Source organism: Rhododendron vialii, chromosome 6a (assembly GCF_030253575.1).
Source record: "Rhododendron vialii isolate Sample 1 chromosome 6a, ASM3025357v1".
NCBI lineage: Eukaryota > Viridiplantae > Streptophyta > Magnoliopsida > Ericales > Ericaceae > Rhododendron > Rhododendron vialii.
Genome location: NC_080562.1, coordinates 41,989,231 through 42,003,624, shown reverse-complemented (window position 1 = coordinate 42,003,624; position 14,394 = coordinate 41,989,231). Strand labels below are relative to the sequence as shown.

The window sequence follows — 14,394 nt, the reverse complement described above, 5'->3', positions numbered from 1 at the left end:
TTTTTATGGATTATTGCTTTGTCATGACGAAAGGAATCTAAAAAGTAAAAAACTTACATCGGAACCCAAATTTCTGAACTTGCTAACAAGTTTTGAATACTGTGTCTTATGAGTTAGTAATTAAATTCAATTGTTTAGAACAATAAACTGGAATCATCTCATGCCTGTTCGTAAGGAAATTGAAAATGCGAGTTTGTTCTCACACATGGTAGCATAGCTGGAGAAAATGGATCTACTTCTTTTCTTAGAACAGTATTATTAAAAAAGTTAGGTTAACACTTTAAAAGACAAGTTGAACTCCAACTTCCTTTCTCTTGGTACCTAAGTGCACCCACCCTGATGCCGTTGGAGCCTCTTGGCAATGACTATGTGCCTTGAGAAGTAGTATGAAGAATAAATGAGGTCATTTTTCATTTTTTCTAAAAGGCGTCCAAATATGCCTGCCTTCATTAATTAAACCTCTGTCATTGTCAACATGATTAAGATCCCTTAAAGAAGGTTAACTTGTCCAATACTCGGTTGCCTTTTCGTTCTGCTTTATTGGATTCCCCATTCTTCAGTGGGAATAGAAGGAAAAAAATAGAGAGCAGTTGGACTTTTAACAGCCTAAAAGTTCAAAAAAAAGTTGAAACATCTTTAATTCACCTCTGTGATGCAGATAGGACCAAAAGAAAGAAACTCATCTCTTTCTTTTTTTTTAATAAAGTGTACGAGTCAGCTTACACGCACAGTTACCTGATTCCATAATGCAGAAGAGCAGCATATTAGAGCTTCACATCGGTTATCAGCTGTAGATCTACTCCATTCTTACGGTAGGCACAAAGAGTATTTAAAGTAGTTCAGAGGCATAGAGGGTTTAATACTAAAGCAATACATACAAAAGGCATGTAGAGTTCTGGATTTCTCACTTTGAAATAATGACTCCTCAAGATGAAAAAATTGCCACTTCTGCATCATTCTTTTGAAAGATGACATTCTTAAAGAATAGTAACAGTCCATAATAGAAAAAAGTTCCAAAACGCTGTCATTCCACCGAAAAAGCAACAAGGGATGCCTTTTATTTACCCATATCCAATAGAGAAAATCTTATTCACGAAAGAACAGTGAATTTCGTGAATAAAGTTTACGGCGCTCAATTTCGACCGTCCAAAAGTGTTTTGGACGATTCGGATTAAAAACAATCCATGAACGGAAAACAATCTATTAACGGTAATCCGTTAATAGATTGTTTTTAGTCCGGATCGTCCAAAATATTTTTGGACAGCCAAGATTGCGCAGAACCGTGAATATATAATCAAAAAACATTTTCTGCTTATATATTCACGGCTTCTCTCATCCCAATGTATAATCAAAGAACATCTTCTGATCCCTATTTTTCAAAAAGGGGCTTCCTCAGACAATCTTGATTCTTGACCTTGAAATTTACCTTAATGGTTCCTTTTTATCTCTGTGTGCAACTGCAAAGCACATTTTAGTTCCCTAAACCTGCAAAGAGTTCTCACCACACCAACAATGTCAACAAGCCAGACTACCAAAGATCTTCAATGGTTTCTTCAGGCAACGAAATCCGAGACCCTCAATCTGCACAGCATCTCCTTCTACCTCTCTCAACCAACTTCAGCTTGTTTCCAAGAAACAGAAAACTCCATCAACATAAACATTTCAAACGATGGGCTTTCCCAATTCTCTCACCTCTTGACAGTTTTAGGAACATCCAAGACGACTAACTTGTCGCTGCGAAACTTGGAGTTTCACCAAGTTAATTGGGAGTTGCAGCAAATACACAATCTCGGGGCATTACTGGAGAATAACACAGGCATCAAGCAAATCGTGTTTAGACGAAACAGGTTTAACACGGAGTGCTTATATGAGTTATCAGAAATAGTGAAGAGAAATGGTGTAGTTAAAGAAATCATGTTTTCAGAATCGGGAATTGGGTCAGTTGGAGCTAGCCTCCTTGCTTCAGCTCTAAAGGTGAACAATAGTTTGGAAGAGTTGCAAATATGGGAAGACTCTATTCGGTCTAAAGGAGCAGAGGAGCTCTCAAAGATGATAGAAGTGAATCCTACACTGAAGCTGTTGACAATTTTCGATTCAAGTTCGATAACAGCAACCCCACTAATATCTGCTGTTTTAGCAAGGAATAGAGCCATGGAAGTTCATGTATGGAGCGGAGAACAAGGAGAAAAAAGTTCCAAAGTGGTTGAGTTCGTACCTGAAAACAGCACACTGAGGATTTACAAGCTTGATGTGGCAGGGTCTTGCCGGGTTGCTTGTGCCCTCGGGTGGAACTCAACGGTTAAGTCACTGGACTTGACTGGGGTCCGCCTGAAATCTCGGTGGGCCAAGGAGTTCCGATGGGTTTTGGAGCAGAACCGGAGTCTGAAAGAGGTAAATCTGTCAAAAACCTGTTTAAAAGACAAGGGAGTTGTTTATGTTGCAGCTGGACTTTTCAAGAATCAGAGCTTGCAAAGTTTATATCTTGATGGAAACTGGTTTGGTGGTATTGGCGTGGAACATTTACTCTGCCCCTTGAGCAGATTCTCCACTTTGCAATGTCAAGCAAATACAACAATAAAGGCAGTAACTTTTGGAGGTGGGAAAACAAAGATGGGAAGGGGAGGTCTTGCAGCTGTTTTACAGATGCTGACGACCAATCAAACCGTGACAAGGATGGGGGTATACGATGATGAAGGTTTAAGGCCAGAAGATTTTGTTAAAATCTTCAAGAGCTTGGAGAGGAATGCCAGTTTAAGGCGCTTGTCTTTTCAAGGCTGCAAAGGAGTGAATGGGGATTTGGTGCTACAAGTAATAATGGAGACGTTGCAAGTGAATCCCTGGATCGAAGAACTTGATCTCGCAAGAACGCCGCTGCAGAATTCTGGGAAGACAGAAGGGATTTACCAGAAACTGGGTCAGAATGGGAGGACAGAAACAGAAGCAGAAACAGATTTGCTCAAGGACATGCCAATGGTGGTGCCCAAAAGTTGCCGAGTATTCTTCTGCGGCCAAGAAAATGCTGGTAAGTTTTGCGTCACATGTACTCTTCTGTTTTCCCCATGGGTAACCCTGTCTGACAGATATCTGGCTGTGGGATATGTGTCATACACCCATACCCAATTTGGACAGATCTTGCGAAGCCCATATATCTAGAAAAGAAACATTTCGTGCCTTTCACATAGACAGGACATACAAATTCCATGTTTCTCGGCATCCCATTTGATTTGAAGTACATTTAACTATTTTCAATATAATTTCTGAACATGATGCATAAGAAATGATACAAGTTATTGTTTAAGATGTGTCCCTTTACCGATACCTGTATTTTGGACACATATTAAGATATCCCAAGATACAAGTCTAGGAAAGTTTGACGCTTGGACACACACAGCTCTAACCGAGACTCATACCCCAGTCCATGTGATGTATATATTTTGACCATCATCCTTCTCTTTGTTTTATTGTGCAGGTAAAACTACATTATGCAATTCCGTATCTCAGAACTTCTCTTCTTCAAAGCTACCCTACATGGATCAAGCAGTTAGAACTATAGTGAAGCCAGTTGAGCAAGCAGTTAGAACGGTTGGAATGACGATAAAAACTTTCAAAGACGAAGACACAAAGATTTCCATATGGAACCTTGGTGGTCAGCATGAGTTCTACTCCCTCCATGATCTCATGTTCCCAGGGCATGGCAGTGCCTCGTTTTTCCTCATCATATCCAGTCTGTTTAGAAAACCCAACAACAGAGAACCCAAAACCCCAAATGAGATCGAAGAAGACCTCCAATATTGGCTAAGGTACATAGTTTCCAATTCAAGAAAAGCAGTCCAACAGTGCATGCTACCAAATGTAACCATAGTGCTCACTCACTACGACAAAGTCAATCAACAGTCACAGAATTTTCAGGAGACCGTAAATTCAATTCAGAGATTAAGAGATAAATTCCACGGCTTTGTCGAATTCTACCCGACAGTGTTTACAGTTGATGCTAGATCATCAGCATCTGTGAGTAAACTCACTCATCACCTTCGCAAAACAAGTAAAACAGTGCTCCAAAGAGTCCCTAGAGTTTATGAGATTTGCAATGATCTGATACAGATTCTATCAGATTGGAGGTCAGAGAATTCTAACAAGCCAGCAATGAGGTGGAATGAGTTCGCTGATCTATGCCAGGTTAGAGTTCCATCCTTAAGAATTCGCTCAAGACACGATAACAAGGGTAGGGTGGAGATGAGGAGGCGGGCTACAGCTAATTGCCTTCATCATATAGGGGAGGTGATATATTTTGATGAACTGGGGTTTCTTATCCTGGATTGCGAGTGGTTCTGTGGTGAAGTGCTTGGTCAACTGATAAGACTAGACGTTAGAAAGCAAAACTCGACGGAGAATAATGGGTTTATAAGCAGGAAAGAATTGGAGAGGATTCTTAAAGGAAGTTTGCAGAGCCAGATTCCAGGGATGAGTTCAAAGGTTTTTGAGAATTTAGATACGAGTGATCTTGTGAGAATGATGCTGAAACTGGAACTTTGTTATGAACAAGATCCAACGGATGCAAATTCATTGCTACTAATCCCCTCCATTTTGGAAGAAGGCCGGGGGAGGCCACAGAGATGGCTGTTAAGCACACCGGACTGTGTCTATGCAGGGCGACATCTGGAATGTGATGATTCCAGCCATATGTTCCTCACACCAGGCTTCTTTCCCCGCTTACAGGCAAGAGGAATTCGATTAACTTTTCACTCTTTACAGTTCTTGTTCTTCTCACCAATTTCCAGTTTACATAGCACATGTAAGAAGTAAAATGAGCTTTCCTAAGAGAGACTACGAAGTGATGAACATTAACTCATTAAGCAATATTTAACTAACACTCATAATGAGTTTAGTAGATTTACATAACTTTTAAAAGAAAAATTTCCTCGATCTAGGTCATCAACAGGATGTGATTGGATATCACTATCAGCACGGTCTGATAGGAAATATATTGTAGTTCTGAGTGTTATCATTGATGTTTAATTGTCCATACACCCTAATTTTCTGTTCTGTTTAACACAGAGAATCACATATAGAGGTTTCATGCTTCCCAAGACCAAACATAAATGCTAAACGAAGATATGAACCCACCAAACTTGCTTTTCGAACTCCTAAATTTGCAACTTTTGAGAGGGAAACATACCTGCACCATCTCCAAGTCCCAAGTATGTAACCAAATTTCATTTATTTGAAACCAGGTGCATCTCCACAATAGAATCATGGGAGTAAGGAATCAACATGGGGCAACTTACAGTCTTGAGAAGTACCTTATCTCAATTAACATCAATGGCATCCACGTCAGAGTAGAGCTTGGAGGGCAATTGGGCTACTATATCAACGTCCTTGCGTGCTCCACTCATAATTTGACAGAAACCTTAAGACTCTTTCAGCAGCTCATAATACCCACAATACAGTCTCTCTGCCACGGTGTCACCTTAACTGAACACATTCTGCGACCCGAATGCGTTAGAAATCTAACACCCCCAAGATACAGAAAAACCCAATTTGTCCCTGTGCAAAGCCTAAAAGAGGCACTACTCTCAGTTCCAGCAGACGGCATGTATGATTATCAGCACACATGGAGTCCAGTCTCAGACTCCGGCAAACCTATCTTAGGCGGTGGATTTGATTTTGCCAGAGACCTACTATCCGATGATGATTTTAGGGAAGTGCTACATCGAAGATATCATGACCTATACAACCTTGCTTTGGAATTGCATGTCCCTCCGGAAAATAATCCAGATGAACCAGATCATGCACAATCTACCAGTGAAGAAAAAGTTGAGCCGACATTTGGAGGAATTGCCAAAGGGGTCGAAGCAGTTTTGCAGAGACTGAAGATCATTGAGCAAGAAATCAGAGATTTGAAGCAGGAGATTCAAGGGCTGAGATATTATGAACACAGACTTCTTATTGAGCTTCATCACAAAGTGAACTACCTTGTCAATTACAATGTTCAACTGGAAGAAAGAAAAGTCCCCAACATGTTCTATTTTGTCAAAACGGAGAACTACTCGAGGAGATTGGTTACCATTATGATTTCAGGAATGAATGCAGTCCGGTTACACATGTTGTGTGAATTCAGGCAAGAGATGCATGTGGTTGAAGATCAGTTAGGTTGCGAGATGATGCAAGTTGACAACATGGCAGTGAAGTGTTTGGCTCCGTATATGAAGAAGTTCATGACACTATTAACATTTGCTCTAAAGATAGGAGCTCATTTAGCAACTGGAATGGGACAGATGATACCGGATTTGAGCAGGGAAGTTGCACATCTTGCAGACTCTTCACTACTGTATGGGGCAGCAGGTGCAGTTGGAGCTGGGGCTATGGGGGCCGCAGCCGCTGGAAGCAGAAACAGAAGCAGGGACTCGAGGGATATTCAGCAAGATCAAAGAACAGCACAACAATGGGTCATTGATTTCCTAAGGGACCGGAGGTGTTCAAGTGGAAGAGATATTGCAGAGAAGTTTGGATTGTGGAGAGTGAGGTACAGGGACAGCGGCCAGATTGCCTGGATTTGTAGGAGGCACATGCACACAAGAGCAAATGAAGTTATCGAAGTACCAATCTGAAGTTTTATTAGTAGTTTATACGGAGAGAAATGATTGTCTTTTGTTTTTTTCTCTTGTTTGTTTTTTCTTTGTTAGGAATGCCTCGATGAAACTATGGTTCACCAACCTCGTACTCTTTCTTTTTCTTGGCTGGTAGTATTAGTGTATTACCGTAGTCACCAATGATTTTCAGTTTCAGATGATCGAATTTTTTCCAACATCAAAAAAAGGCAACAAATTTGCACCATTAGTTTAGTCCAAGGGTGGAACAACAGCAAGAAAGCAGACGGAGAAAGCTGGAGCAAGTTCATTGATGACAGATGATATAAACAGACCTTTTGCCACCTGAGGGAAATGGTAGGCTAAATTATTGGAAGAGACAACAGAACTTAAGCAGCCTTAGTAGGAAGAGAGTGACAATGAGAAAGAACCCTTGGGATGGGGATGGGGATGGAGATAAAACTCTGAATCAGATTTATGGAGCCCGAGACCTCCTTTGTAAGGAAGTGGGTCCATGGGGGCTAGCTCATCCTTGGAAATTGTACTTAGTAGGTGTGAATACACCATACGTGAGAGCGGAGCTACCCCTGGAAGGATGAGCTAAGCAACTTTGACGATCTCCCAACTGTAACTACCAATTCACAACCCCTGGTGATCCTGAACAGGACAATGGCTTGCTCAAGCGACCGATCTTTTGTTTCGTCTTGTTTCTTTGTTTGGGTATGTGTACGTTGAGGCAGATCGCTTGTTGCAGGTTGCCTAGGAGATTGGTGATAGGAGACCTCTTGATAGGCAAGGTGACTCCCAAGAGTGGAGATTTGGAATTGGATTGCCCTAACAGAGATGGCCACATACACTTATGACAGCCAAAACCAAATCATGGATGTTTCAGCATAGACCAAGAATTTAGACTCGAACCTCGTATGCAGGACCCTGATTTTACCCATGTCATAGTATCACAATACCAAATTATTTTGTACACAAATTTATTAAAAATCATGCAAAAGATGACAAATGAAGTTGTTTAGGATGCTCATCTTCGCATCAACAAAGGCTTGTCCCTCAAAAAGAAACAAAACAGAGTAATTCCATTTATACTAAGAGCCAAAGTTATAGTACAAAGCTTGTAACGCATACAAGTCATGATTTTCCTTTCTCTAAACATACCAACATACACATAACACCACAGTTACCACCACACTACATACTACATTATGAAACCAACATGAGAATTAGTCTTCATTCTAATTTCTAAAGTCACCTGCGTAACCTCCTCTGATCAGCGAAACATTAGCTCAGAAGAAAGCCCTACTCCCGTAAAACACTCGGGAGCCATTGTCCTTCGATGCTGGTGATTTCTGATCTGAACTTGAATTTTCAGAACTAGCAGGTCCACTCTCAACGTCCATTGGAAGCTTCATCTTAGCCAATGACTCAGTAAACTGCTGCATGCTTTTCATGTACATGTCTACAATATCCTGTTGCACCACCTTTTGCTCTGGCTCAATGTTAACAGTAAAAACAGGTTTAGCAAATGTATCAACAGGGCCCCCACCTGAGGCATTACTTTCAGAATCTCCGCCTTCCTCTCTTTTAGCCTTTTCCTTTGGAGTCGAAACTGATTCCTGATTCAGAGATTCTGAAGCTCCTGGAGTATCAGAGGACACTGGATTTGCAGGAAGCGAAGGCAATGGAAATCCATTAGTTGTAGACACGCTGTTGGGGGGAGAATCATGCTTTGGAAGCTGGATTGACTCAATCGTGCCAGTTGAGAAGCTTTCAACAACATGAACACCAACTTCTGAACCAAGTTGGTTTTCAGTATCTTGAGAGACAAAGTCCTGAGATCTCTGGGAGTCCAAATTGGTGTTAGGGAGCGCAAAGTACTCTGAAACCATCTGCTGATTCTCGTTTGCAACCTTTGGATCTGGGAACTCAATATTGTCAAACTCACAGGGATGTGACTCCGTTGCTTCCGAGTCTTGGACAACATTTCCAGCCGCAGGTGGCGAAGGAAGTGCCATCACTTCTGGTGAAGATCCTGTATAAGAGAGAGACAACTGAACGAAACCAGCTGGGGAATGGAAGAGATCTGTTGAAGAGAGAGAGAACTCTTTCTCTAACTTCCAGTTATTGATGAGGACTTCAGACAAAGGAACCAAGGCAAACCCTAGCAACTGGTCCTCAAGATAATTCTTCACCCTGCTCAGCATCCATATCTCACATTTGAGAGAAGAATCTATCGTCCGAACATCGATTCGGAGTTTCTCATTGAATACCGGATTCTTTCCACCACCATTAACGGTCTGAGTGGAGACAGTTTTTTCAGGATCGCTAGTAAGGCAAATCTTAGCATAAACATCTTGTTTATGGTATATGCAGATGTTATGAATGTCCCTGGCTTGATGTATGTAAACCTCAAGAGCACCAATGATGCCCTCAGAATCCTTGCTTTGAACCTCAATTCTCCTCGACATGAAACCGGGATTATGAACGAACGGATCAGCCTTTTGCTTCTCAGGGCCAGCAAAAACAGATGAGCCGTTGAACGGTGACACGACAGATTGAGGTGAATCCATGATACCAACCAGAAATTTAAACCTGAAAAAAAACAAATAACAAGTGGAATGAAGAACCAATTGATGAAAACCCCAAGTGCTTGACAACAATAAAATGACTCAAAAACTTCTATAGGAAGGGATGTGGATCGAAAGAGCCCTTGGAAAGACACACTACGGGTAAAATCCTTACCCACAAGACCCAAATTCAAAGCCAAATTATGGATTTCTTTACTACTTAGAACTCAAAATCCAACATCTTGGAAGTTAGAACAAAACCCTAGATAAAACTGACCAGCTCCATCTACCCAATTTAATCCTATGATCAGAATAAAAAAGATTGGACCCAATTCCAGAAACAAGGAATTACCCAAAACCCAGAAATAGCCAAAATCATGAGCCAAAAGCAAGCCTGAGCTGCTAATTGCCTTAGCTACGCAAAACGCTAAAAATAGGCAAAACCCACAAAGAGTTACATCAAGATTTGAACATACCCCGATAAAGCCACCAACTTTAATCAAAGAAAACACTACCACCACCGGCATCCAAGGGGTAAAGAAAGCAAAACAGTAACTAGTCGTCACGGATTTCAAAATTTGACAAGATTTAACTCGAAGCCATAAAAAAAAAGCACATCAATGAACAGATAATTATTAGTTAAAGCACTAAAGATAAAGAAAAAGGCTACAAAAGTAGTGATATGGGGTCAGTTTCTTACTTGGTTTTGAGGCCAAAAGTCAAAGCGATTTAGGGAGAATCTGTAGCCCTGGAACAAGATCTGTTTGTGACCCAGTTCGTGAAGGGAGACGATTTTTCGGGAAAGTTTTCTCGCATTGACAAAATACAATAGGGGAAATTATACTTTGCCCCCTTAAACTATCACCCGGTCACACTTTGCCCCCTCCAACTACTCAATCGAACACTTAACCCCCTTTAACTATGATTTCGCTGCCACCCCTTTAACTCTGTTAACGTTTTGAGCTAAATTACGTAAATACCCTTACACAATACAGGTAGATATACATACACGATACTCCTACAGATCTCCCCAACGCACAATACGATTTCCCCAACCCTAAAAGCTAATATTTCAGTCCATACCAATTTTTTTAATTATAAAATTCAGTTTTTGTTAAAAAATTAAGTGTTCCAAATTTCAATCCGTTTGAACCGGTGGAAAGATTTTCGTTTTCTAATCATTTTATTCTAAATCATCATAATTAAATTTTGACTCTAGGGCTCTCGTTGATTAACCCTAAGAGATATTTAATTCTACGACTTTTTTAGGGTTAATCAACGAGAGCCTTAAAGTCAAAATTTAATTATGACCATTTAGGATAAAATGATCAAAAAATTAAAATCTTTTCACAGGTTCAAACGGACTGAAATTTAGAACACTTAATTTTTTAACCATATTTTTTAATATATAAACTGTCTAAAAAGGAAAAAAAAATTAAGTGTTCCAAATTTCAATCTGTTTGAACCGGTGGAAAGATTTTAGTTTTCTGATCATTTTATCCTAAATGATCATAGTTAAATTTTGACTTTAGAGCTCTCATTGATTAGCCCTAAGAGATATTTGATTCTACGACTTTCTTAGGGTTAATCAACGAGAGCCCTAGAATCAAAATTTAACTATGACCATTTAGAATAAAATGATCAGAAAACTAAAATATTTCCACCGGTTCAAACGGATTGAAATTTGGAACACTTAATTTTTTAACGATATTTTTTAATATATAAACTGTCTAAAGAGGTTAAAAAATTAAGTGTTCCAAATTTCAATCCGTTTGAATCGGTGGAAATATTTTAGTTTTCTGATCATTTTATCCTAAATGGTCATAATTAAATTTTGACTATAGGGCTCTCGTTGATTAACCCTAAGAAAGTCGTAGAATCAAATATCTCTTAGGACTAATCAACGAGAGCCCTATAGTCAAAATTTAATTATGACCGTTTTAGGATAAAATGATCAGAAAACTAAATTTTTTTCACCTGTTCAAACGGATTGAAATTTGGAACACTTAATTTTTTAACCAAAAATCGAATTTTATAAAAAAAAAATTGGTATGGACCGGAATTGTATTCCGCTAAGGGAAGAAGAAAATGAACTGGTCAATGGAGAGGGAGAGAGAGAGAGAGATGGGTTTGTGTAAAGTCTGAAAAATTTTATCTTTTAGATGGTTGTGTATGCTAGAAAGAGAAGAAGAGGGTAATTTTGCCCTTGGGTTTCAAAAATAATGGCCTGGAAAATTTTTCCATCCAAAACCCTAACAGACAACAAACGGAAGGGTTAGGGTGGCAGCGAAATAATAGTTAAAGGGGGTTAAGTGTTCGATTGAGTAGTTGGAGGGGGCAAAGTGTGGCCGGGTGATAGTTTAAGGGGGCAAAGTATAATTTTCCCAATACAATAACAACAGTGTCGAGTGGACCTCGAAGAAACAAAAACACCGGTGAATAGCGTAGGAAATAAAAATAAGTGAAAATTGATAGGGAAATCTAGGGGGAAAATTTCAAAAAAACCCCTGAACTTTCTGACAACTCGCAAAAAAATACCTGAACTTTCACTATTAGCAAAAAAACACCTAAACTTAGCATTCCGTTAACAATTTGACCCCTGCCGTCCAATTCCGTTAGTTTGTAATGGATGAAGCTAACAGAAGGCGTTAATTTTTTTTTTTTTTACTTTTTATATTCAAAAATTACTTTTAACTCTTTTTTTTTTATTGGTAAATAAATATGCAATAAAGTTCTTTTTTTCTTATTATTTATTGAAAATTACTTTAACTCTATTTTTTATTTTCAAATTTTACCTTTCCCCCCTCTCTCTCTCCCCTTTTTTTTCTTATTAGAATCGACTCCACACCACCAATTAACCCCACAACCAACTGCCTAAGCCTTAGCCACAATTTCAGAAATTCAAAAGTTCTTTTAACCTCCTCTTTGTAACCTTTTCTTTTTTTTACTACTTTTCCTATTTGTAACTTTTGAATTTCTGAAATTGTGGCTACGGCTTAGGCGGTTGGTTGTGGGGTTAATTGGTGGTGTGGAGTCGATTCTAATAAGAAAAAAAAGGGGGGGGGGGGGGGGGGGGGGGGGGGGTAAAATTTGAAAATAAAAAATAGGGTTAAAGTAATTTTCGATAAATAATAAGAAAAAAAGAACTTTATTGCATATTTATTTACCAATAAAAAAAGAAAGCGTTAAAAGTAATTTTTGAATGTAAAAAGTAAAAAAAAAAAAAAAAGTTAATGCCTTCCGTTAGCTCCATCCGTTACAAACTAACGGAATTGGACGGCAGGGGTTAAATTGTTAACGAAATGCTAAGTTTAGGTGTTTTTTTGTTAATAGTGAAAGTTCAGGTGTTTTTTTGCGAGTTGTCAAAAAGTTCAGGGTTTTTTTTGAAATTTTCCCAATCTAGGGGCGTAAACGAGCCGAGCCGAGTTACGATGTATAAGCTTGTTTATTACGTTTTTAACGAACATGAGCTCGAGCTCGAACTCAGTGAAAACTTAACGAGCCGAGCAGGCCTTGGCTTGACTCAAGATCGAGCTTGTTCACAAGCTTTAACGAACTAACGAAAAATGTATATATATCCTCGGGATAATTTCAAAATGACACCTGAACTTTTCACAAAATATCACAGAGACACCTAAACTTAAGTTTATTTCAATTAAACACCTATACTAACAAAATCCCCAAATTTAGACCCCCACCGTTATACTCCGTCCCAAAAATTGCTGACATAGCATCTCAAACCCGTTTAAGTTGCCTCATTGCACATGTTTCTAACAAGGGACGATGCATCCAAACGAAACTCATAGGAAGACTTCAGGTCTAGGGTTGAAGTGAGGGAGATTGTGGAACAATAAGCAGACTTCTAGAGAGAGAAATGGAGGGAAATCAATTAGATTAAGGTCATTTTCCCTCCAAACCATGTTTTTTTGCCCAAACCCAGTTCTTCTTTCTGCTCGGCATACTTCTAATGATGGGTTTCGCTTGGGTGCATCGTCCCCTGTTGGAAACATGTGCAATGTGGCAACTTAAACGGGTTGGAGATGTCATATCAGCAATTTTTGGGATGGAGTATAACAGCGGGGGTCTAAATTTAGGAATTTTGTTAGTACAGGTGTTTAATTGAAATAAACTTAAGTTCAGGTGTCTAAATTTGGAAATTTTGTTAGTACAAGTGTTTAATTGAAATAAACTTAAGTTCAGGTGTCTCTGTGACATTTGGTACAAAGTTTAGGTGCCATTTTGAAATTTTCCCTATATCCTCGCATAGGCCTAATACTTTTTCATTTTCCTATGGAGCGGGAGTGTACTGGTGTGCGTGTGCTCTCATTTCTCTTGGTTGATTAAAAAGTGAAAACGAAAAAAATAAATTATGAAATAACAATAAAAATCCTAAACTTAAGTATATATACCCCGGCTCACGAGCCGACTCGAGCCGAGCTTACCCTAGCTTGAGCTCGGCTCGTTTACAAAACGAACTGAAAAAATCGGCTCGAGCTCGTTCGTTTAACTTCTGAGCCGAGCTTGAACGAGCCACTTACGAGCAGAATTGCGAGCCGCTCGCGAGCCGCTCATTTCGTTTGCAGCATAGGGAAATCTATTGATGGGTTGAAGCTTGTCAGTAGTGAAGCCCATCATGGTATCTACAGTGTAGAGTGACTTGTGCACAAACCACACAAATACAATCTCTCGTTTACACGTAGGTCTCACACGTATTTAACATGCAGGATTCACGTGTATGTGAGGGGTTATGTTTTTTAGAGTTTAGTACTGTATATGCTTTTTTTTCGAAGTGAGAATGGTGACGTGCAGTGGTGTGCCCAGCACCGTGCTACGCATCTCTGAGCCGTCAGATCGCGCATTCGACGACTCGGATCTTATCTCAGCAATGAACAACTCTCGATCGTTAATTGTCAAGATGAAATCCGATAGCTTGGAGATCCACGACATGCTGCTTTGCGGGAGTAGTATATATTAGGCTTTTCACCAAAAGAAGAAGAAGTACATATTAAGGCCTAGTTTCCGAATAAAAAAGGCCAACTTATTTTTTTCAAGGTAAGGCCTAGTTTCGGCATTTTCGGTATTTTTTATATAAAAAATACTCACTGACAACTCATTTTCCTTAATTAACTTTGTTGTCTAATTGATATTTTTAGCAAAAACAATTGGTATTTCGACATCAATCCAAGACCCAAAAAAAAAAAGAAGTTAGCGTGAACTTACCCTAGCTTTAG

The 14,394-nt window shown here is 39.4% G+C and overlaps 2 protein-coding genes across 5 annotated transcripts; one reads left to right on the top strand and one right to left on the bottom strand.

Moving 5' to 3' along the window:
• The first annotated feature begins 1,332 nt into the window (after positions 1–1,332).
• Positions 1,333–6,785, top strand: LOC131329632 (protein TORNADO 1). Its single transcript, XM_058362879.1, has 3 exons — positions 1,333–3,022; positions 3,470–4,716; positions 5,232–6,785. The coding sequence occupies exons 1-3, from the start codon at positions 1,513–1,515 to the stop codon at positions 6,606–6,608; spliced, it is 4,134 nt and encodes a 1,377-aa protein (XP_058218862.1). The 5' UTR covers positions 1,333–1,512; the 3' UTR covers positions 6,609–6,785.
• An 871-nt stretch (positions 6,786–7,656) lies between these two features.
• LOC131329631 (uncharacterized) lies at positions 7,657–9,994 on the bottom strand. Of its 4 annotated transcripts, none has more exons than XM_058362878.1 (2): positions 9,864–9,994; positions 7,657–9,188 (listed from the first exon to the last, which is right to left on the bottom strand). In XM_058362878.1, the coding sequence occupies exon 2, from the start codon at positions 9,164–9,166 to the stop codon at positions 7,883–7,885; it is 1,284 nt and encodes a 427-aa protein (XP_058218861.1). In that variant the 5' UTR covers positions 9,167–9,188; positions 9,864–9,994; the 3' UTR covers positions 7,657–7,882. The 4 variants fall into 4 exon arrangements, with proteins under 4 accessions (XP_058218861.1, XP_058218858.1, XP_058218859.1 ...); XM_058362875.1 differs by lacking the exon at positions 9,864–9,994 and adding an exon at positions 9,640–9,837; XM_058362876.1 differs by lacking the exon at positions 9,864–9,994 and adding an exon at positions 9,516–9,654.
• Positions 9,995–14,394: the final 4,400 nt, after the last annotated feature.

Bases quoted from the DNA above. Each gene is read 5' to 3' on its own strand.
- LOC131329632 (XM_058362879.1), top strand. From the start codon at position 1,513: ATGTCAACAAGCCAGACTACCAAAGATCTTCAATGGTTTCTTCAGGCA. The intron at 3,023-3,469 runs GTAAGTTTTGCG...TTTATTGTGCAG, and splicing joins CTGCGGCCAAGAAAATGCTG to GTAAAACTACATTATGCAAT. The intron at 4,717-5,231 runs GCAAGAGGAATT...ATTTGAAACCAG, and splicing joins GCTTCTTTCCCCGCTTACAG to GTGCATCTCCACAATAGAAT.
- LOC131329631 (XM_058362878.1), bottom strand. From the start codon at position 9,166: ATGGATTCACCTCAATCTGTCGTGTCACCGTTCAACGGCTCATCTGTT.